Raw genomic sequence first — 25,035 nt, forward strand, 5'->3', positions numbered from 1 at the left:
ACATTGCTCCTAAAAAGCTTTTTTGAGGCGACCATTTTATTCTCCGTGTTACATTTCTCTCGTTTGTTTTTATTTTCCTCATTCTAATGGATTAGGTTTATGCATCTATATATTTTACTAAAATATTATGGGTAAACGTTTAAAGATCTTACAATGTTTAAAAATTAAAGTAACTATACTACTCTTCATAATAATGTTGCTGCCTAAAATTTTATTGTTTTGGGTATTATGTAATCTAAAGATGGAGTATACAGTGTGGCATTATCTGTTCACATTAATAATAGTTTTTGTGTTATCTGAAGTAGTTGGATTATCGTTGTAGAAAGTATGTATTATTTAAGCAAATCTGGTTAAATCGAACAATTAATGATTTATAACCTATTCAACTGTCATTCGTCTGATTTGCTCTCGGTTAAAGAATTGCTCATAAATTGTTTTGAAAACTTTCAACGTAATTATGTATTGTAGTTTGTTTAGTTTTACTTTTGGCAATAAGTGTTTTATGGTGTATTATTTAGCATATCAGTCGAAAACTTCAAAAATTGTTGTTCCGTTATTACAGACAGAGTATCAATGGTTTTATATCCACAATTAAAATTTAGGTCTACTTTTCAGTGAGTGGCTCAATGCTTTTTTTGTATTATCATGTATCTATTTTGTAATTTAAGAAACCACAGTAATTGCAGTTGCAGAGCACATAGGCCTAGGCCTACTGATTATTAGGCCTACTGTCCTTTTGGATTAATATGTTTTCTATTTACTGTTGTGGTTCTACTTGGTTGAATTAAATAAACAGTTCACTTGAATAATTTTCTTATTAATTTAATTTAGAAAATTTTGTGTCTTGCATTAATTTTGCACTTGACTTTTATGTATCGTGCACATGGTTTGCTTGTTCTGCAATCTTGTAAATTGGTATCAAGAGGAACAGTTCTTTTTCAACATTTTTTCTTTTTATTGTGCAGTAATATCAATTTAAGCCTATTTGACAAATTTAGCAAGTATGTAGTTGTCATATAACAATGCATGTCTTATGCAGGTTAATATAGTGACAAATTCACGCAGTTACGATCTGATCTCAGGTTGCCACCAATCAATATGTAGATTACACATATACTCTTAAATGAGATAGCAGCACAGTTTGGAACTAATGATATAACTGAAACAATTGCCTCTCACAGGTGCTTGCCTCTAATGTGGTTCTCTAATGGTCTGAAAAGATGAAAATTGCTTTGGACCCGATCTGGACTATAAGGAGGGTGTACTTAAATCTCCCAGCACAGCTCCTCAATTTTGGCCACTGTACGAGCAACAGTAGGTGGGTGAGCATTGTCCTAGTGGAACACGACACCTCTTGCCTGGAGGCCTCTTCTCTTGTTCCTTATGTCATGCTTTACCACAGCCAGGAGCTCACAGTGATTTTGAGAGTTAGCAGTGTCACCTTGGTTCCTGAAATTCAAAGTTATAGGACCCTGGGCTTTCCATCCCAGAATACTGTGAGCATTATTTTCTGTGTCGCTCTCTGGGTCTTAAACTTCTTTACAAGAGAGTCCGTATGCTTATACTCCATTGATTGTCTTTTTGATTCTGATTCATGATGATACACCCAAGTTTCATCTGGGGTGACAATCCTAGATAGAAAAGCATCCCCTTTCAGTCTGAGTCTTCTCATGCACTCTCTGGCAGCCACAGGTTGTGCTTTGTGATCATCAGTCAGCAGCTTGGGTACCCAACGTGTACTGACTTTGTTGAAGACTAACTTCTCATAGACAATATTGCGTGCAGTTCCATGTGACATGTCCATAGTTTCAGCAGTTTTCTATCAGGTTTTATCAGCTTTTTCGCCTCAGCTGCTGTGTGTAGCGTTCAAACATTCATTGGTCTACCACTTCTTGGTTTATCATTAATGTCTTCTCGTCCATTCTTTAATTCATCAACACACCTATAGCAGCTTGTTTGTGACATACAGTTTTCTCCATACTGTTCTTTCATTCTACTCTGTATGAATCTTGGTTTTACACCTTGATCTATCAAAAATCTTGTAACAGTTTTTTAGCTCTATGAGTGAGCACATTTTCAGCTTAGTGGCCATTTTGAATATGAATTATATGAAAAATTTGATTTGCGAAGATGTTGAATTTTTAGATATGTGATGACAACTCTCATTCATAAAAGTCTAGAAAATATTAAATTGCTAGATGAAATAGAACGAAGGTTATGATGAAATTCCAACTACTTATTGACTGACCCTCGTATTATTCAAGAATATGTAAGTTTTATTGAAGCAATATTATAAGATTTGTGTCAAAGTTGTTTCTTTTTTAATAGATGCTTGAGAAGAAGTTAAATGTTTCAAGTTTTCAACAATGATTGATAGCTAATACACATTGTTAAAAAACTATTCAAGGTACTGTAGACAAAGTATGATTAATGAAAAACAATTAATCAAACTCCTTCATTGTTCAAAGGTTATAAATTTTTCTTAACCAGCTTAGTCTTTATGTAGTCCATTTGCTAATTGTGTAACTATGTGAGATAAAGTTGATACTATGGGTTGGTGGTGCTTTGCTTGCATTTTGCAGTGTATACAATTACGTTTAACTAACACAGGTATCATTTCAGATTGGATCAAAACAAAAAAAGTTAGAACATGAATGGTAGAGTACTCAAGTAAAAAAAGAAGATTATTTAGACATTTTTTAGACATTTATGGTTGATTAATTTAGGCTGGCTTGAAATGATAGATCAAGACGATGATAGTATAAATTAGTTTTAGTTGAAAGATCATGAGCCCTTGTTGATTATCCCACGCTTATTCTCTTTGATCTCAGCTGGTGTCGGTTTTCGCAGCAAATTTGACTGACTTGTTCTTACTTCTGTGTAATTGTACATGAAGTTGAAAGACAAAAATACCTTAGGTCTCTTTTACTCACTGCTTAACTAGTAGTTAAAAGAGTTTTCTGTAACACTATGGTTCTATTACCTGCATATCAAGTCTTAGATGTGTAATATATACACCAAATTTGACCAATTCTTTTAGTGAAATATTGGAGTAACAATTTAATGGTCTGCATCTAAGTTTGAATATTCCAATATTTTCTCTTGAACTATTTGCAATGTGTAAAACAATTTTTTTCGTGTTCGCATAAGACTAACAGTAATATTGATATATTTTGCCTACACATGTTAATTTGAGTTTGGACAGATTATTGATTTAAGTTTAGACGTCTTGGTAAGAGCTATCATCTGAGTCTCGAGCAAGCTTAGTTTTTAACAATGATATTGGTTGATATAACGAATGACGTTAGTCCAAGTTAGTAAGACGAGGAAAGGCCTTGAAGGTTTCAGGTTACTTTCATGTGTTATTGTATACATTTTTTCTGACCTGTTTGTTTTGCAATTAATTTGCAGCACAAGTATCTATAAAGGAACTAGAAACTATAAAACTGCCCACTAAAAATCTACCGAAATTAATCACAAAAAATGCCAACTTTGAAAACTCTCTATTTAGGTGATCATAACCTCAACCTTCGTAACATGTGCACACATCCCTTTGATGCAAAGATATTCACACAGCCTAACACGTAATACTTGATATCCCAAGTTCACACAACCTAACACGTAATACTTGATATCCCAAGTACCTATAAGACCCTGTTAAGCCCAAAACCTGCAAGAGACATATTTTGTAGTTATTGTATTAACAAGTTAATAACTTACTAAAAATATATTTAATAGTTGAGCAATGCTTGTGTTAACAAATACATCAGAGCATTGCTATATGTTCTATGACATCCATAAATACATTGTCACATTCTGTATATAACCTAAATATTGAAATTTGATGGACAGTTTGACCAAACTAATTTATCTGTTTTGCAGTAGAGCTCATCTATGCAATGTTGCAAGTATCATGCAATCAACTTCTCTAAGAGCAAAATTCATTTCTTGGGGCTAACTTTTAGGTGTTATTGGTTGAATTCTACCTGTATAACCAATTGATAGAGAACCATTCACAAGCACTGCCTTCAAGCATGTGCTTGTGGCAGTGCTTGTGCACTGCCACAAGCACTGCCACAATTCGTTTGGCTCACTCTTTTAGCCAGACGAATTGTGGCAGTGCACAAGCACTGCCACAATTCGTCTGGCTCACTCTTTTAGCCAGACGAATGCCTATACAATAAATGGGTTTTGAGGCCTGTCAATTGACTAGCACAACAAATGAATAAATACATAATGCATTTTTAACTATAATAATGCATTTTAAATATATATACTTGTAACAATAAAGAATGAAAATTGTGTTAGTTGGCCCTGCAGCCTTGACCGTTTCTTAATTTTTATTTCTGATCAAGTTATTTTACGTAGTCAAGGTGATAATGCTAATGTATGACAGCATCATAGAGAAGAGTGCTTCAAGCTGAAGCAGCAATTCCAAGTAACTATCTGCAAGGAGTTTCTTATGACATTTTTTCTACCACAGCTGTTTTGAATGTCAACAAGATCATATTTTTCAAACTGAATAATATTTTAGATATTTGACAATAATATCTAATTATTAGTTTGATATAGCGGACTTTGACAAAACCTAATAATTCAAATGACAGAATTTTCCTATGACTTCGGTCAAAAGTACGATGTAGCTCTGTGTTGAACATAGTCTGCCTGCCATAACTATGATAGATGGCAGTTACAACATGTGAATGTGAATCTCCCACTTTGACCAGGGTGATGGTTATATGTTATACCAGACTATTAATGGGTGTTTGCAAGTTGTGCTGCAAGTTTTTGTAAGCTAGCTTAGCTTCAAGTGGTGCATGTGCCCTGAGTGTACATTTCCATTAGTAGTTTAGTAGTGGATCCTAAAAAATAGTTATAATAAACAGACCGGTGACAGGTAGTCTACCTCGAATCTGCAATGCTTAATACTATTGCCTGCTTTATAGTCACCCTGCTTGCTGCTAGTAAAGAGTGCTACATGTGTGCACACATGTGTGCACACATGTGTGCACATGTAGTCAAAAAGGGGTTTGATTGAGTGCCTTGATATTTTACTGGAATCTTCACATTATTAGATAGTGGTACTGTGTAAGTCAAACTTTTAAAGGATGCAAAAAATAATCCAGATTTTTTTGCAGATTTGTTGCGCTCGGGAAAAATGATGTCACAGTGGATCGGACAGGCCATTAATGTTGAATGCAACGACCTTGGTGTGTTTCAAGGTCTAGTAGAATCTATCGATTCGAACACATCAACTGTGACTCTTCGGAATATAATTAAGGATGGCAAACCATATGAGCGCAAATCAATATCCATATTGTAAGTGGCTCAGTTTATGTTGGAGGTCATAGAAAATGTATTGACACTTTCCACAGTCTGGTGAGAGCTTATCATTTCGTGGAATTGAAATTTGTAGATCAGATCAGATCAAGTCCCTATATTTTATTGAATCAACAGCGATTTTACATGGTGCAGAGTCGAATACTCGTGTGGAGTCGAGTGATGATGATCGTCCGCATCAAAGGCATAAAGCTGACAAGAGAAAACCTGCTAAGGTCGTGAGAGCTAAAACAGTTACAGAAGATGATTTTCCCGCTAAAGGAAATCTTCTAAGGCGACGATCGACTTCCTGTATGAGCATGAGTTTTATTCTAATGGATTTTGCCGCATTCTTTGCAATTTTATCCAAACACCAATTTGTCTTGTGTATAAAATGTATTTGCAATGCCTTGTTTTTATTTTTTGAAGGTTCTATGAATGAAGTTACGGAAGGCATCAGATCTCCAAGGAGATCTGAACAAATGCCGCAGTACAGTAAGAGACAGCACATCGGCCTCTCTGATGACTGTTTCAGTGTCACAGTCGAATCTTGTCAAGATGACTTTGACTTTGAAAAGAACTTAGCGATGTTTGATAAGCAGAAGGCGAGTCTTTCTCTAGCTTTTTTAATTGGAGTTGGTTGCTTTTATCACTGTTGATATTATAGTAGATGCTTCTATAACGTATACCTCCTATAATCTAAATTCCACTTAAGTATCATATTACGTACTACTTTATCGTATTACGTATGAAATTCCAGCGTCCAGCATCAAGTTGGCGCAAGTTCTCAAATTCGATTTGAATAACGAAAGTCCCATAGTTAGCCTTACAAATATTGTTTTCTCTTTTGCTGCACTTGGGAGAGAAAACGACGTATAGAGGTATCTCTATTTTATATGCTAGTACACTCGCAGTCTAGCTTGTCGTGATTGATCGTCAGAAGTCTAGCTTGTCGTGATTGATCGTCAGATTTACCGATAAAGCGAAGAGAATGTGTAGCTGCACAATTATTCAGAAATACTTAAAAGCGGTCGAATGGTGAAGGTGTTCGAGTGTCGGTCTGCCAAACTGAATGTTATGAGTTGGAATCTTGTTGAAATCAGTATTTTATCCTAGCCTCTAGCCTTGGCTACAGATAAGCGGACGGACAAACAGTACCTCCGATACAGATAGACTTATGATAGCAAATATATGTTCTGTTTTACTTTATTTTAGACAAACAACTTTTTTTCTTTCCACCATAGACTTTGCTGTTAAGAAAGAAGTGAAATTTTTTTATTTCAGTTGACATTGAAGGTGTGCACTCCCCCGAACCTAAAATTACCGTAATTGTAAACCCTAAACCAAGTGAAAGTGATAAGAGAAATGAGAAAACTTGTCAATACAAACCAATAATACAGTTATTGTACAGTCATTAAATAAAAAAGTTAGGTTTAGTTGATCTAAGTAAGATCGCTGATTCTGCGATCTTAGAACTGATTAAGCCATTTGCATGTATTGTACTGATTGTATATATTGAAAAATCTCTATAACGTAAATGTTTTCAGAACATTATTTCTGTTGTAGTAGTCTGTAAATTGACAAATATACATTTTGTAGTGCAAGCATAGCTTCAGCCAATAATACCATCCCTATACTTTATACCTGTTTTTTCATTTCTAATGGTGTTAAATTTGAAAGTCCAGAACATACAGCTTCTTGTGAATTTTGTTGTGCAGCACAGTAAAGCAATGATTCTCTTTGGCAATAATAGGTGTTGCTACCAGTATATCAAGCCATAATAAAGTTTCTCATAGTTTTTTTGCTTGAATTTGTAAGCTTAGCTAGTTACATTATAAACGAATCAGGAATTTTTGAAGGTATTCACATCAGTGCTTTGCAAAAAATGGCTAATTCTATCGAAGGTGTTGACTGTCATTTTCTGTCGCAAAAATAAAATCATGTGCATAAAATGTTTTTGTGTTGGACTAGTTGTAACTAAAGTGTATACTGATGTTCTACAAGTGGGAAGTGCAAAAGCTGTTTAAAGCTACAGCTATTAGTAAACCTTGTACAAAATTTCCGCATCAAATTATTACTACCAATTGAGTTTCTAAGTGCAACTAGCTGTTGCTCATGATTAAATGAAAGCACACTAATTGAATCTTGGAGTTTGTGATTGGTTATCATCGTGGAATGATTGTCGGAAAGTTATGAGTAATCTAGTTCTGACTGATCATCGGCTGTTTACTAAAAGAGTTGTCATTGACAATGACATTCTCTATTCTGTTTTTGATGAACTATTAAGAGATATGACTACTGGTTCCATTTGCTCCCTCTGTAGGTATTCCATGATATAGAGAATGGGCGGAGTAATCGATTGACACCCAAGAAGGCCAGGGACAAGTTCAAACATGATGAACTGGTTATAAAAGCAAGCAAAACTGTCCGACAAATCAAACTGGTTGATGAACCATCATCACAGGATGGTAGCTTTTTTTATACTACTGGTGAGGAGATCCTATATTGTGTTAGTGATAATTGCATGGGGTGGAAATACCTCTGGCCCTCCAGCTGTAATGTTTAAGTGTATCTTTTAGTATATATCAGTCTGTTTCATTACTATGAACTGTCTTTGCGCCTTTAAATTGTTTTTATCTGTTGCAGATGACGGTCTCGACATTCCATGCATATCTCTGGAGACAAGAGAGAAACTATTTGCTTTTGCTGCTAGTCATGGCCTCTCTGAACAGAGACGGGTGGATATAGTTGGGCGTAACACCTGTGATATGATCTTCCAGTTGATTGGTGGAAGTAACAGGTTTTTTGGCTAACAATATGCATTATTTTAATGAATTCCTAGTTGATGAAACTACAGAAAGGGATTTTCACTATTTACTGCTTATATCTTGTCACCGGTTAACAAGATAGATCATTGTATGGAGTACTAATTCTTTCTGCAAATGAGTCAAGTTAAAACCTTTTGCGGCTTGAGGCTTTGCAATCCTCTTTTTTTCTGATTATGATAGTCGTATGGCATTGTTTACACATTTGTTATACAGGTTGAATCCATACAACACTCATCAGACTCCCACTGTCATGCTGTTCTGTGGTCTGAACACACAAGGTCGCTATGGTGTGAGCATTGCGACCCATCTGGCCAACCACAATGTTGAAACTATTGTATTCATTCCTGCCCCCACTCCTGGTTCATCGCTTGGTCAAGAACTAGCTCTATATGATATGTCTGGAAAAAAGCGAGTGAGCAAACACACAGGTATGTTGTTATGCAGGCTCCAACTTGCAACTTGCCGTACTTCACGATTCCGTAGTATTTCCCAGCAGTTCAAAGCTTTTACACATTTTTATACTACTTGGAGAAAAAATAACTCAATGAAGAGCCATTTATCCCTTTAATAACAAATTTTTTAATATCTTTTTAACGGTGCAGATTTTAACTTTTCTCAGATCATTTTCAGCAACAAAGAAGTATGTATTTCAGCTATTATCTTTAAAAGCCGACTATCTTTTTTATAAACATTTATTGTTTTTTTTTACGTAGAGGGTTTTATAATTTTATTAAAGGTTGACTTGCAACAAAATTCACATTACAGTTATTTGGTATCAAAAAGTTCACAATGTCTTTGCAGCATTTTTCGACTATCACAGGTGACCAACAGGCTTCTCATGTTCATCAGAGGATGATATGCACTCCTTCAAGCTAAGGTTAAAAAATTAAACTAGTTTTTAGGCTAGGTTTTTAGATATCAGTACTCAAAGTGACAGCATTACAAAGATGATGAAATAGACGTGTAAGGACAATAGACATGGTTTTATTGAAAGCGTGAAGTATATTTGTAAAAATATTTCGACGAATGAGGTTGCATGAAAGTGTAAACAGAAGCACATTGTGTTCAACTACGTCCTATTTGAGCCGTTTTAGATAGGGATTCCAGTTTACGGCGTTTTTGTGATGGCTGTGATTAGCTGTTCATTTTTGAGCTTTTAAGAGCTTGTAAGGCCTAATCGCATTTCCACATATTTTGCACCTACAACACAGCAGAGTAAGACATGGTGAACCTTTTGATACTAAATAACTGTAATGTGAATTTTGTTGCAAGTCAACCTTTAAGTTGATGTTCCACTACCTACACCAGGTTAGAGAACAATCATTGCTAGCTAGCTCTGAACCTCAAGACATTGATGTATATGACGTTGTAAGTTTTCCTTTCTGCTGTTTGAACACGCAAGATGATTCTTTTGATCTCCAGTGTATCTCTGTCAGGGCTGTTTTAAGCAGTTTGTATGTTTATCATATTTTATAGGAACTTTCCTTCAAAGTTCAACTGTTGGCATTTTGCTTACCAAATAGTTGTATGTTGCAGAACTGCCCACTGGGCCTATCGATCTCATAATAAACTGTTTAGACAGTCCAGGCGCGAACTTGTCTCAAGAATCATGGTACAAGTGCATTACCAACTGGTGCAATACATGTCGTGCGCACGTCCTCGCTGTCGGTATGTCTGTTTACAAATATTTCTATTTTAATATGAACAAAACAAAATAATTAGAGCTGCACAATGATCGCGTTAATTAAACGATTAACGCAATCAATACAAATAAACGATTAACTGAGTTGGGCCAATTAATCTTCAATTAAAATGCATCCGAGGTGATGATCTTGATGTGGTTCATTTCCTTTGTACTGTTTAGTACCATCCGTTAGTAATACTAACGTAGCAAGTTACTACCATGTAATTTACTAACAAATAAATATTATGATAAGCAACACTTTCTTACCAATAAATTAAACCACAGTTATTTTGCACTCAACTGTGAAAACACATTGAGTCGCTAACATTAAACTTGTTTATACAATACAGGCCAATACAATGCACAAGCGCCATGCCGATCTAGCTGTTAGCAGCCATGTTGTTAGTTGTTTGAACATGTTTCTAGGTACTAGCAACAAAAGTGATTCCAGTATTATTTAATACGTATCGTACAGTTTATTTTTAAAAACTTTCTTAAATAAATTACACATGTATTTTAATTTTTCAAAAAAATCACAATCATATTTCAGCTTCAGAATATTAGTAATATAAGATTGACACTTTATTGGAACATGAAAGCAGATAAGTCTTCCACCCTAGGTAACGCATTACCGTAAGTTATTGGAAGCGTAAACAAGAAAGCGAAGTACAGTATATGCCAGAAAGAATTTGCTTACCACCACGGCACATCATCTTTAAGATATATTTTAACTAATTCTCATCCTACCGCAGAAATCATCACCAGCTGTCGCAGACAACAACTAGTACTACTGACTACCGGCATTACTGTCCCCTGTGAGCGGCTGTTCTCTAAAGCTGGTAATATTGTATGTAGGAAGAGGGCATCTCTTTATTCAGATAATGTGAATAAGCTGTGCTGCCTCAACTCTTGGCTGACTTAATTATAGACTTTCATAGACAGTTTTCATACTCATAATAATTATTACATTGTAACTTATGTACATTGTACATAACATGTACTACTGCTAACAATTGCCTAAAATATAATTAATTTATATGTAGATGTATTATTTGTTTTTGAATATGCAGGTTTTTGCTAGATTAATTCTAAGATTAATCGGAGATTAACTGGTTCAGACCAGTTATTAATCGCGATCAATTTTTATAATCGTTGTGCAGCTCTAAAAATAATACTAGCATCACTTGTATTTACTAACGTAAGTTTTAGTAATGACTACTTCAAATGCATCACCAACTGCAGCCATTATCATTTTTCCTTGCTAGATCCTCTATCCAACGGATGTGTTATCAACACCAAGTGGTCTGTGCACATAGGGTTGCCACAGAGGCTTCCACGGTCAGCTGGCCAGACCTACCTCTGTGATGCCTCTATCCCGAAACGAGTATTTAATCACATCGGGATAAAGTACAGATCACCCTTCAGTACCAAGTTCTGTATTCCATTACATCATGAACAATAATTGTCTTAACTTTGTTTTAGAATTTTCGATTTAACTTTTCCCTATTTTATGGAAAATTGTATTATTTGGAGGAGAAAAATGTCAGTATTTTGTTTTTATCATTAATGAACAAATTCTTTAGTGCATCACAAAACAAGAGATTTGTAGCAGAGGTTTATAGCCTTTGTTTCCTGTAAAAACAAGTTGCTATTCTGTCAACGGACACCATATAAAATGTTTGCACATTGTCAAGTAAAACTTGACAAGATGAAAAATAAATATGTATGGCAGTTACTTTTATACAAAAATATGAATGTACACATGAGAATATGAAAGAGGCGTATGAATATTCTACAGCTCATTGCTCCTTGTGTCCGCTCAGGTCATCAGCTCGTGTGTCTGTCTGTTCATGCAGCGAACTCAATGTCTCTAAATCAAGAAAACATCTCAATATATGCAACAGTCTTCTATATGGGTTGATTTAGCAGCCAGATATGACGGCCTGATTTGCCAAATGTCATCTAGTTTTCGAGAAATGTAAATTTCCAATTCAGATATTGACAATATAGCATATTGATATTGCATAGCTGACCGTCTCAGTATTCTTGGATATGAGAGAATTCACAAGAGTAGTTCACATATCAACTACTTACTACAAAACAATAAAAAGGTTTCTGAACTTTCTTTGTCCTTCTGTGAATAAGGAATGTATATTTCTACTAGAAAGGCAGTATAGAGATTTAGCTTTGTTGAACATATCTTTAAGTTTGTCTCCACAAGATAGTTCAGATTCTTTTTTTTCTCTGGAAACAAACATACGCGCAGCCATGTTGCACTTCTGCGCGATATTGTTTAGTTATAGAACGTATTGTGTGCCAAAATCTGTTTCATCTCTTTATCTCTGTTTAATAAGATTATTTTGGTTTACCAGACATTCAATGAGTAGCAGTTTATCATGAATTGATGATATTAGCGTGCTGATTTGATATTAAACTGACTAAAGAGAGGTTTGAGAACAGCACAATTAGGCCTCAACTAATATTTTGAAAAATTGCAGGAAACACCTACTTGGGAGAACTCTTGTTAAGCATTTCCTCAAGGTCAGGTACCCGGCCCATCCAATGCAGGATGGTGAATGCCTTTGCCATCAACCATGTTTTCACAGACTCCCACCTAAAATATAGGAATACACTAATATTCAGACAACCTTTGCAATTAAAAAATAATTTCTTATCAGTTTCAGCTCCTCAGCAAGAGAAAATACTAGCTATGCTGCGTGTTCACAGCTATTCAGACAAAACGAAATAGAGATCCAGCACAAGACTCAAACAGATTAACAACAACTTGCAATAATTTCTTCTGGAATAACCTCAAGCTGGACATACAACAGAATTGAATTAGTGAGACCAGTCGGGTGCATGCAACTGCTGCTATATGGTAGCAATAATTAGAATACAATATGGGGCCCAATCTATTGATAAGTGGAAGGATAGGAGATCAGCAGGAAGAAGGTAGAGGGATTGATCGAGGAGGAATATCACCAGTTTTATTCCAGCTTGTCACTTGGCTTGTCAGCATAATGACATGCAGATAATCTGTATATCAATTCAGTTGTGAGAGATTAAGGAGCTGTGCCATTTTATAGTTACACTAACAGACAAGATGTATTATGGTTACGTTGCACCATGTCTCAAACATTTTGAGCTCTGTACACTCACTTGAAAATATGAAGGGCCCAACAGCTTAAAATCTAAACAGCTAAAACCTATCTAAGGTGTATAAAAATTATTTTGTGTCCAACTAACAGCACAAATAAATCTAAGGGATTGATAAGCCAGTGCTTTCTGGTTGGCTGAGAATGCCCTTCCCAGTACCATGTCGATAGCAGAGCTGGTGTGTGTATCGAATAGATGTCTTTGACAGGCAGAAATATATTTTACAATGAGTTGTAATAGTAAACATGGCATGCCATGTTTTTCTCGAATGATAAATGTCAACATATGTTGTATGTTAGGTTATACTAGTAACTATGGAGATGCTATATGCTATACCTCAAGTTGCAACACTCACTGAAGACATGTAATATGTTACAAATTAAGCTGTAATAAGATACAAGCTATATGCTATGGAGTTTAATGAGTCTAACGAGATGAGTTGGCTGCTAACAGCAATGAATCTGCCAATGAACTTACTTCAAATAGTATTCAAAACGAGCTTTTTCTCTTAATGTTTTGATACGAGCAGTAAATCCGGTCTCTTTAACTTTGCCGATCTCTGCTCCTTCAACAGCGCTACAATAATACCACGTTTAACCATATGATCACTGCAAAATCACAACCTATACCATATTTTCAGCAGATAACTTCATAAATTTAAACCAAAGTCAACAAAGTTGAATGACCCAAGTACACAGGTTGGTTAACATTTGGAATACAAAACCATGCTAAATTGAACAGGTTGTTATAATGGAGAACTTACTGGCATAGCAAAATGCCTATAGCTTGTCCATGGCCGCAGCCATTTGATATGCTAGTTCGTCCTGATTATAGGAGAGAACACTATAAAACACCTAGTTTTAGATGCATACCTACCTGCGGGCCATGATCGTGTACCTATCCACCAAGTTGCCATGGTCTCGCCCTATTGATCTGACGGTGTTCAGGTTGCTGCAAAAAACGAGAATGATAAAAATGGCAAGCTAACAATGCAAATAGAAGTTGTGAGTGGACTTAGCGGAGGCTTTGTGATAAAATGCAGCAAGGAAACAGGCAGACGCAACCGACACTAAAACAGCACCGACCGTGTGATGAGTATGAGAGCTTTTGGCATAGTCTTCATCACCTCCGACATCCTGCCCCTCATCGCTTTGAACTTCTCCTGAATCTTTTTCTTATCCTCTTCTGGTAGCTTTAGCCATTCTTCTTTACTTTTGATTTTTTTGAAGTCTGGAGGAGGATTTGATTTGCTGGCGACATATTTCTGTGTGAGGAAGCAAGCTAGAACATGCCATTCTACAACGATAAACAACCTGAGATAATTCCAGTCCTGCCAATTTATCCCAAAGTGGAACCTCTATTAGGTGCAGCAGAAAGCAATAACATCAACCAAAAATTGCTACAATCTTCCATAACTCTCAAATGAATACTCTTTCAAGTACTTAGCTAGAACATGAGAAAAGATGCAAGATTTCCAACCTTTAACATTCATCCTCTGCGCGTGGTACTGCATGGCGGGCTCATCCTTGAGCACTATGGCCTTGAAAAAGTTGGCAAGAGCCACCCGGTCAGAAGTGTCAATGTATTCATACAGCCCGTGATCCAAAAGTACAAGCTCTGCGCTACCATCGCTGCTCTTCCTCACATACACTAAGAGATGAGTAGAATGAACATAACGTGATATGTTTACCGCAGCGACTTCAACTGATTATTGAAGATAAAGATGAACAACAGAGCCAACTCAAATCTAGCAAAAGATACTCTCTTATTTTTATTTCCCTCTCCTTATTGTTCATAATACTCCTATTTAGCAAACACCTATTTAGGTAACTTACAGTTTCCAGGGTGGGGATCTGCGTGCACATGTCCAGAATGGAATATCTGATCAGCGAAGCAGCGAAACAGCTTATAATCTATCTAAAATGGAGCGATTTTTATGATAGTAAAAGACAACAATAAGCGAAGACATCAGATGGACACCCAATTGTTGATCACATAGGCGTTTGATCAACGACTACTCCACTTAGCAAGGTACTGCACATAGGCATTTGATCAGCGACCAATCCACTTAGCAATGTACTGCACATAGACGTTTGATTAGCGACCACTCCACTTAGCAATGTACTGCAGTTGGTTTCATCTGAATGCAGATAATGTACATTGAATTTTTCATTTTATTCACTTTATCAAAAAATCAAATGATTTGTCAGTAAAATTTTTTTACTAATCCATCATATGCATAGACTTGCACTAGTACCTGCACATTGTACTTACAAAATTCATACAAGTTAGCCTAACAGAAATCATTTTACTCGTCTGCTATCTGTGTCTCGAAGTATACACAAATTAGAGCAACATGTAAACCTTATCGTGTGCTCTTCATCAGGGAGTTGTTTACTCAGACCATAACAAAGAGTCATAAGTACGAGTGAGTAACCATGAGTTACCCATGAGCAAACCAAGAGTGGATAACTCCTTGTTGGCTTTATAATCTATGGTTCAAAATATGCTAAACATCAGAATAAATTGAGTAACATAGAATTTGCTAAAAGGTAACCAGCCGGTTCAAAAATAATTAAGTTTGGATCGCCCTATCAGTATTTGAATTAATTGAGATACCAACAATTTGCCAGTGTTCTAACATTTATGACTGTATTAGAGAACGTGAGCATAGCTATATAATTATTAGCATAAACCTTTATTCTCAATAGAGCTATGCTTATTTTTAAAAATAGTACTACCTTCTATTAGTACTAGCAAAATGCTGTTCCAATTTTCTGTCAGCGATCTGACAATCAAAGATCAGCGGGGTTTAAGGACGAGTAACTTACGTCTTTTAAAGGTAATCCCTGCTTGGCCAGCTCCGCTTTGTTGCTAATTTTAACTCCATCTATAAATTCTGTAGTCAGCACTCTCTGCAAATTAAAACCAATAAAATTTGATATTTCAAGGGTAAAAGTAGAAATTCCTAGAGAAGCAACTAATTTGTAAAACAATGATTACAAGCACAGGTGTTAGACTCACTAGTGATGTGAGACTCCAATAGACCTTAGGAACATGAATAAACTTCAAATGTGCCAAATCATCAGCACATTTCTCTGCATTCGCACCTTCCGCCAAGAAATCCAACTCCCTTGACAAGCTGCCTTTCATGTCCTAAAAGAGCAGATGACTTGCATGTACACTCTCTCACCTCTTTTGTAAAAGAACATTGTAATAGCTGAGAGAACAAATGTTTGAACAAATATTCTATTGCTTTTTTTACAGTTACGAGGCAACAGAAACGGATAAAAACTTTGTATTTAGGCATCGAATGAAAGATATTAGTTTAAGGTAGCAGTTCACAGCCTTTGGGTCCAGACCCAAAGTTGGATCCAGACCCAAAGTTGATTCTCCATCGCATTGCAACTGGGTTTTGAAGATCTTTTGCTAAATCAAATTTTGAACCACGTTATTGGCATGGCAAAAATTCATAAAAAAGGGCAGCTGCAAGAAATATCAGGTGATAGTATTGTATTGCCTCCGGTCGGTCATAAAAGCCTTACTGAACAAATGAGCCATTATGTATGGTTATCAACACTATGAGAAATGCTCATGTTGTTGTTACTCCTATAATTTTACGCTGAAGATGCTGCAATAGAGAGCAGGGTTTTTTCCCAAGACTTTCCTGTAAATAAAATACATTTCGTATTCTATACATACTGTACATTGTAGTTGCAGTAGATCTATTTCAGTTATATTTGTAATGCAGAATGAAGAGTTCTATTCATAGACTTGCTTGTCACTGTTTCTAATTATTGGCTTACATTAGGCCACAGTTGTAGGTTACATGCATGATTTGTTTGTAGGGTTATGCTTATTGTGCGCTGAGTTACTGACAAGGCGTAAATATAAAAAGGAATTCTTTGGCATCACAAAGCCACAATGTTTGCAGTGGACAATGAATTGTTGAACACTGACAAGCTTCAAAGGAATCTACAAACTAAACATGCAGACTTCACCAAAAAAAGACGAAGCTTTTTTGAATGAAAAGAGCAGGAACTTGAATGCCAGCTACTGGACAAGACTTCAACCAGCAGATTAATGTACTCTAAACAGGACCCCACTTTAGCATCATATTTTGGCAGCACGGAGAGTCACGAAGCAAATGAAACCTCATACAATTTGTGAGGACTTAATAAAGCAGATATGGTATGACTAGTCTGTAGATCAGATGCTGCCAAGAATGTAGAGCATATTCCTTTGTTGAATGATACTATTGCTTCGTGTATATTCGACATGTTACAAGACATCAAAGAACAGACTATTTCTGCTGTAAGACTTTCGAAAATCTTCAGCGTGCAGTTGGATGAATCTACAGATGTAAGTCATGACCTCCAACTCATGGTATATGTGAAGTTTCATCATATGAGTGATTCATTAGAAGAATTTTTGTTTTGGCCACTACTACCCCTACTACTCCTACTACCCTAGCCTGTTTTGACAAGCTGTTGTTTTTGCGTAGTTGTTCCCCCGTCGAGCGGCGAGCAACAACAGCTTGTCACAAGACGTACTGCACCCGATGCATCGGCTGCACTTATAAGGAGTTATTCTCTTCCGTTTATGCGGCTTGGTTGCGATGTTATGTCGGTCGCTCCATTGGTAATCATAACGAATTTTGCGCAAAAATTTATGTAGAAAAAAAAAACAAGATTACAACGTTTAACCAAAGACCAGTTTTTGTGATAAACTTTAGTAGAACTTAAGAATAAAATAAACTTAAAATAAAATCCATTAGAGCAAATAAAACTGACTAATACAAAAATAGAAATAAAACTGACTGAGCGCACAAATAACGACATGTTTAGTCGCTGTTGTTGCCTAAGTTCTCAAGTTCTACTAAAGTTTACCGCAGAGACTGGTCGCTGGTTAAACGTTATAATCTTATTTTTTCTACATAAATTTTTGCGCAAAATTCGTTATGATTACCAATGGAGCGACCGACATAACATCGCAACCAAGCCGCATAGACGGAAGAGAATAACTCCTTATAAGTGCAGCCGATGCATCAGGTGCAGTACGTCTTGTGACAAGCTGTTGTTGCTCGCCGCTCGACGGGGGGACAACTACGCAAAAACAACAGCTTGTCAAGACAGGCTACTACTACCCCTACTACTACTACCCCTACTACTACTACTACCCCTACTAACCCTACTAGTGCTACCCCTACTACTGCTACCCCTACTACTACCCCTACTACTGCTACCCCTACTACTACCCCTACTACTACTACCCCTACTACTACCGCTACTACTACTACCACCCCTACTACTGCTACCCTTACTACTGCTACCCCTACTACTACTACCGCTGCTACTACTACTACCACCCCTACTACTACCACCGCTACTACTACTACCCCTACTACTACTACTACCACCCCTACTACTGCTACCCTTACTACTGCTACCCCTACTACTACTACCCCTACTACTACTACCCCTACTACTACTACCACCCCTAATACTACTACCCCTACTTCTACTACCCCTACTACTACTACCCCTAATACTACTACCCCTACTACTACTACCCCTACTACCGCTACCCCTACTACCGCTACCCCTACTACTACTACCCCTACTACTACTACTACCCCTACTACTGCTACCCCCTACTACTACTACCGCTACACATGGCATTTTCAACATAGTTGATCGCTTTTCAAAGACAAAGGTTTAATGTGGAGTCGGTGCTCAATGTTTGCTGTGATGGTACACCTGCAATGTTACGAGCTTTGAAGGGCTTTTTTATTGCAAAAATGAAAGAACAAAATCAAAAGAATATTGGTTCTCTGCCTTCGACACCATGAGAATTTCACATCTCATCACATATCAGATAGTATATACTAGTTATAGATACTAGATAGTATGTACAACTTGGGAGGTATACAGCATCCTTCATCACATCGTTAGGTGGTACCTGATACGTGATATAATATATTATATCATACAATGTATATCAGATACCACCTAATGATGTGATGAAGGATGCTGTATACCTCCCAAGTTTAGGATCTTCAGGGAGATATGCTCATACTTAGAATCAAGTAATGTACATTTGCTCTAGCATTCAGAAGTTAGATGGCTGTCATGTGAAAGCGCTTCAAAAACTTATTGAATTACTTGTTCAAGTACAGAAACTTTTAACAGAGCAGAATCGTCAGCTAGCACATAAATTCTCTGATATAAGGCGGTTACTGAAATTAGCTTACTTAGCTGATAGTTTAGTGATTTAAACTGCTTGAATATCACAATGCAAGGACACAATCAGACATTGGTCAGTGCTTGAGAAAAGCTTACGGCATTTAAGAAAAAGTTAATTTTTTGGAAGGCAAAGGTAGAAGCAAAAGGAATAGCCTAATTTCAGTCCAGTTCACAGAAGACAATGAGCAAGTGTTTATGAACGTGATCAGGAGTCATCATGTATCACCTATTAATATTGAGTAAGGAGTTGATAGCTTGATAGCTATATACATGAAGACGCTAGCAAGTACAGCTGGGTTTCACATTCATTTGATACTGACATGCAAAAATTGTCAAAGCAATTTGGCTCCATTAACAAGTTTGAAGAGCGGCTTATCGAGTCGCAATTTGATGCTAGACTCCAGCATTGTGTCAACCAAGAGTCACTTGGTTTATTTTGAATAAAAGTAAAGAATGAGAAGGAAGCACTTGGAGCTGAAGCACTGAATATGTTGCTACCATTTGCTACTACATATTTATGTGAAACGGGATTTTTTGCACAAGCATTTAGTATAAACAAATACAAAAATCACCTTCCATCGGAACATGACATCATATGTAGGGTAGCATGAGCTGTGCCACGTATTGACACTCTCACATAAGAAAAACATAATCTCATCGATATGCTGCGTCTTCATTGACTCACCTTAACATTCATCACGCATGTATCAACATGTTTGTTAAGTGAGCGTTAATAACTAATAGTAACCATGACTACTTTACAAGAAAAGTTGAACCCGAAAAATAAGATTTCACAATATTTAACTTTTCATAAAGTGGTTAGGCCACTGACTGTGGCCATGAAAATATTTTTGGTCTCATCGTTAAAAGATTAAACACCAGCAGTATAGAGAAAGAGAAGCATACAGGCAACACAAAGCCTATAAGATGTGCCATGGTTGTTTAGCGATCGCATTTACCTCTACGATTACAGGAATGAAACATCGCTGCTGTGTCTTTAGCTTGTCTGGCAATGAACATCATAAGAAATCATGCACAAACAAGCCAGACCAACTGTTCACTAATTTACCGGAAAAATATTTTAACTAATAAAGCAACAATGCGATAAGAGAAGACGTTAATCTACCTCTAATATCCAAGAAAGAGGAAGAAATGGATAAAGCCAGCATAAGGCATCAGCCAAAAATTTCAATGTTGTCATATCTCCCAAAAACCTGTCTCGCAGATCAATGTATTGTACCTAAAATCAACAAATACATACAAAACATAAAATATTACACATGTTAAGGGTGATTAAAAAGACTAATTCAAAGAATTCCTATTTCTAGCCAATATTCCCGAACCAAAATTGAAAATAAAAAGTAACGATGCGGTGAGTTAGTCATCTTCAAAATGACTGGCTCAAGATTGCTAACCTTGACCGCCACTTCGTCCCCTTCATGTGTGACAGCTTTGTGAACCTGAGCAAGACTTGCGGCAGCAATAGGTTCTTCTTCAAATGACTTGAAGAGCTCGCTTGGCAACTTGCCAAACTCTTGTAAAAATACATCTTCAACCTGAAACACCACAGCTGCGTCACTATAATAAGATAATCACGGTAATAGTAATAGATCTATCCTTGTTTCCATATTACTATGCACAGCAAGGAAGCACAATTCTATCTACTGCTTTGCAAACAAGATGCTTCACTACCCAACTGATACCAACTATATAGAATTTCAATATGCTCATATATACAGAAATGTTATCTTCTGATATTTAGTGCCGATATCATATGTTAAAGCCTAATTGTAAACACAATGTTTTGTCTTAAAGATAATATAAACAGACCATCACTTAAGAAAGTGGAGAGGATAGGAGATGCAGAAGTAACTAGTTTTTAAAGGCAAATACAGAGTCATAATCCTGCAGTTTCTGACCTTGATCTGTATACGTAGACAAATACATACAGGTATCTACCTCTTCACTTGTTAGTGTATAATATTATCATATAAATGCAAGCATAAATGCCACACTGGAACTAAGGTTGAGAAGCTAAGCTTCCAGTACACTATCCATGTTCCAGAATCATGTAAGATTTTGAAATACTTTTGCATACTAACAAATGTGTGATGAAAAATGAACAACTTGAGAAAGCATGTCATCACCAGATAGCAAACCTTCAACTTTTCACAGGCACTTAAACCACCACACTGATACAAACTTAAGTCACATAAGAGACACATTTCAACACCTCTAATGAAGTCAAATCGTAAGTCGGATAAGATTATATGGTTAGAGGTGTCCTTGACTTAAAGTGCTTGACTGTATTTTAGAAAAAGATTTGTTAATCTATGCAGTTTATCTTATTAAATATACCGTTGACACTGTCCATTTATACATTTCAATTGATGGAAAGCTGACGTAATGTAACACATAATAACCCGTTCACTCTCACATAGCGCTAATTGGAAAAAGTCAAATGCTAACAACAAACTTGGCTGGTTATTTTCTCCGCTCACTCATACCTACAACGCCCAACAAATCATACCTCACCAGGTCCCCTCGGCAGCACCTTATCTTGCAGCACAACGAGAATATCCAGGTACTGTTTTGGTATCACATGACTCATCATAACAATGCTCTGGCCAAGCTTTATGTACAGGCCCCCATTCTTGAGGCAGCAGTCCAATATTCTCTCTGCCGACCTTTTGTGAACTTTCCCTAGCAATGTTTGGTAGCCCTCACTGTCCTCATCCATACCTCGCAGAGATATTTTATAGTCCAATGCCACTGTTGCACCAGTCACTATGGATCTGTGTGTTGATGTATTAATTAACACCAAACTTAGGTGTATCGCAATGTACAACATAAATATTGAATTAAAAAATATTAACCCAGTTCCTTTAAAACACTATAATTTACATGTGCCATTGAAGCACCCCATTTCATCAGTGAAACCCATGACCATTTTTAAACACAACAAATATAGAAAGCAATTTCTGAATGTGTAGTATATTCAGAACATAGCATATAGGTTTGAACCTGATGTATCTGGTGACACCTTGAAATGTAACTCGAATCTTGCGTCGACTTGCAGCATCTTGAGAGTAATAAACACCAGAGCCAACTGCGGTGAGAAGTCCGAGTGAGATTAGAAGCCTGCCGCCACGTGATTTTCTAGTAGAAGTACTAATGCTTTTTGCACCTACTGTTCTTGGAAGCCAACTCCTCATCATTCCATTTTTAAAAAGAGCAGTCATCTATAAAAAGGTTTTCATAAATATTCAATACACCTGACTGTTTAATTTACTTTACAAGAATATTTGATTGACAGTGCAAAAAAATAACCTCAGTTACCCGTTAAGCTACCCGGTGAGCCATCTCACACCTGTACTTAAATCTCACCAGATATAAAAAAGCAAATTCAAATGATGTGGCATGTGTATTGTTTACTAGCTAGCATGGCCAAGTTGTTCCTTACATGTACACTATGCCGTATGTAACCTGTTCTGACTTGTCAGTGTGTCAACACAAAATAAAACTTAACATTTCTTAGCACTTGCTCGTCGAGTGATGAAGGCAATACTATAAACTTCGTTATTATCAGACACAAGAAAATAAACTTTTGATAATCATTGCAGCGGACTTCACTGGCCCAAATTGTGCGAATCTGCTATAAACAGTCCTTGTAATAGAAACTGAATCAAATTAACCCAATAAATGAAAACTAACATGTGTAAATTTGGTGACTATGAGAAGAAATGTTTTAAGTGCTGTAATATATGTTCAAAAAACTATTACGTTCTCTAGCCATTCATAAAACGGTATTAGATCACCAACTCTAATAGATATTGTTTCAGTAGTTGGCAACACTATAATGAGTCAGAGCAGCTGACATTAACCAGTGTTTCATATTGAGGGTATGCAGTGGACAGCCATAGCTGTTTTGAGGATTATATCAAAAAATCGGTTACCAAAGACTCAAAATAAATTAATAAAAACGTCAAACCTTGACTATCGACCGCTGTGGCATACAACTTTTTGGCATACAATGTAAAATGTGAGCAAATATTCGTCTCAACATACAGAATTAATTTTAACAATATGACATCTGAAACCAAAAATCACAGATTTAAAAATAAAAAACCACTAAAAATTAAAAAAGCAATATTAAAAGAATAACGAAGATGTAAATTACATCAATTTAAACAATAGGAAGTGTAAGCGAGACGAAGATCCTTGGCAATTCATATCAGTCACTCTAGCACTGGACGCATGCATTGCCATGCCTGCACTTCTCTTATGTAACAGCAAAACATTTTCTAACTGAATACAACTTTATTAGTTTAGTTTTCACATTTAATTTTGTTGTTTTGATTTCATATTGTCCTATTTCTATACAATGCATTTGTTTTAACATTATGTGTGATACTTGGAAGTATTCATGATCATTTTTTATGATACGGAATGAATTATACAAAATGCTCTTGTAAGATTAGGCTATTGTCGTCAACTGTTGAAGACAACCATTTATTATTTATCTTTTATTATTCATAATCGCTTTTATCATTCGACTAAAATATATACAATACCTTGGAAACCTAACCTTCATATGTTGAAGTTCAGCATACTAAATTTTTCAATGTGTGATATATTTTTTAGCTGAATGATAAAAACGGAGCATCCAAGTAATTCAAGTAATGACTATAGCTCAAGTCAATCAACCAACATACACACAGCTATTCCTTTGTTTACTAATAAACATGTAGAGTTTAAAATGATGAATTAAAAATAAGAGACAGAAAGCTGTAGCAAGGACTATCTTGCGCTAGCATCAATTTAAAGTAGACCTTGCTTGTGTGGCAACAGCAACCTATGACCGAGATTGTGTAGTCCAAAAGCAGGGTGACTGTAAGAATGACAGTCACTCAATCAATACAGCGGGTTAAAAATTTGGCATCTAACTGCAAGAGTAAAATCGTGCCAATGAATGCTTAATGATCATTGATTTGCGTTTGAAAGTGGCAGTTCCCTGTAAACATTGTTATACTACTCTCCAGTGACAATAACTCCAAAAGAACGGATGCCAAAATACGATGCCATGGAGTCAACAATAAAATCCATAGCTACACAAACAATACATTTTAAACATATCTAATGCTTTTCAATTACCCCTCAACGGTCACAAACTAGCTGATGTAATAGTGATGTAATAATGCTACCATGGGTCAACCATTGTACAAATCAAGTTGTTTGTTTGCATACAATATTTTTTGAGGTTAACGTGAGAAAATATAATTCTGTCGACCTTTCTAATAATTGAAAAGAAAAAACTAAATGTAACTTAAATGAGTCTATGATACGAGTTGTGGATAGGATAGGTATGCTATAAATGTAAGCAACTAGGTACGGGATAGAGTAAGTTGATAAACGTAAAAAAATTAATTTTACAAAAAAATATCTATTTTATTTAAGTAGAACATTCAAATAATCAAAACAATTTCATTGTAAATTGTAAAACGTATGTTAAAGTATAATTTTGTGGACATCGAATCACATTCTTGCAGCATGTGAATTGGCAAAAAGTATGTCATAATGAAAAGAACGCTTATCTATTTTGCCAAAAGTTTCGACTATAGGTTTATAGTCAAGGTTCAAGCTATATTAAAAAAAATCAAGTTATGTATACCTCGAATCAGGCTACCAATTGCGGGAGACAGGAAAGATTAGCCATGAGCCAAAGTGCAGATTTTTTGTCGAACGCCAACTCAACGATAAAACAGCCAAATATTGTCAGTTATATGCAGCCAATGTTCTATAT

At 36.1% G+C, this 25,035-nt stretch overlaps 2 protein-coding genes across 3 annotated transcripts; one reads left to right on the forward strand and one right to left on the reverse strand.

The window, feature by feature from the left end:
- Positions 1-106: 106 nt before the first annotated feature.
- LOC137391351 (enhancer of mRNA-decapping protein 3-like) lies at positions 107-11,566 on the forward strand. 2 transcript variants are annotated; one of them, XM_068077798.1, is made up of 9 exons: positions 107-131; positions 5,139-5,319; positions 5,417-5,631; positions 5,749-5,924; positions 7,643-7,808; positions 7,966-8,119; positions 8,361-8,575; positions 9,684-9,815; positions 11,097-11,566. In XM_068077798.1, exons 1-9 carry the CDS (start codon positions 128-130, stop codon positions 11,291-11,293), a joined length of 1,440 nt encoding a protein of 479 aa, XP_067933899.1. In that variant the 5' UTR covers positions 107-127; the 3' UTR covers positions 11,294-11,566. The 2 variants fall into 2 exon arrangements, with proteins under 2 accessions (XP_067933899.1, XP_067933901.1); XM_068077800.1 differs by lacking the exon at positions 107-131 and adding an exon at positions 1,213-1,318.
- LOC137391350 (uncharacterized aarF domain-containing protein kinase 5-like) lies at positions 11,561-25,026 on the reverse strand. Its single transcript, XM_068077797.1, has 14 exons — positions 24,904-25,026; positions 22,257-22,474; positions 21,763-22,027; positions 20,648-20,788; positions 20,359-20,472; positions 16,012-16,143; positions 15,819-15,902; positions 14,823-14,904; positions 14,467-14,637; positions 14,073-14,283; positions 13,864-13,938; positions 13,465-13,563; positions 12,341-12,445; positions 11,561-11,701 (listed from the first exon to the last, which is right to left on the reverse strand). Exons 2-14 carry the CDS (start codon positions 22,472-22,474, stop codon positions 11,680-11,682), a joined length of 1,719 nt encoding a protein of 572 aa, XP_067933898.1. The 5' UTR covers positions 24,904-25,026; the 3' UTR covers positions 11,561-11,679.
- Between the last annotated feature and the right edge of the window lie 9 nt (positions 25,027-25,035).

This window comes from Watersipora subatra, chromosome 3 (assembly GCF_963576615.1).
Source record: "Watersipora subatra chromosome 3, tzWatSuba1.1, whole genome shotgun sequence".
Taxonomy (NCBI): Eukaryota; Metazoa; Bryozoa; class Gymnolaemata; order Cheilostomatida; family Watersiporidae; genus Watersipora; species Watersipora subatra.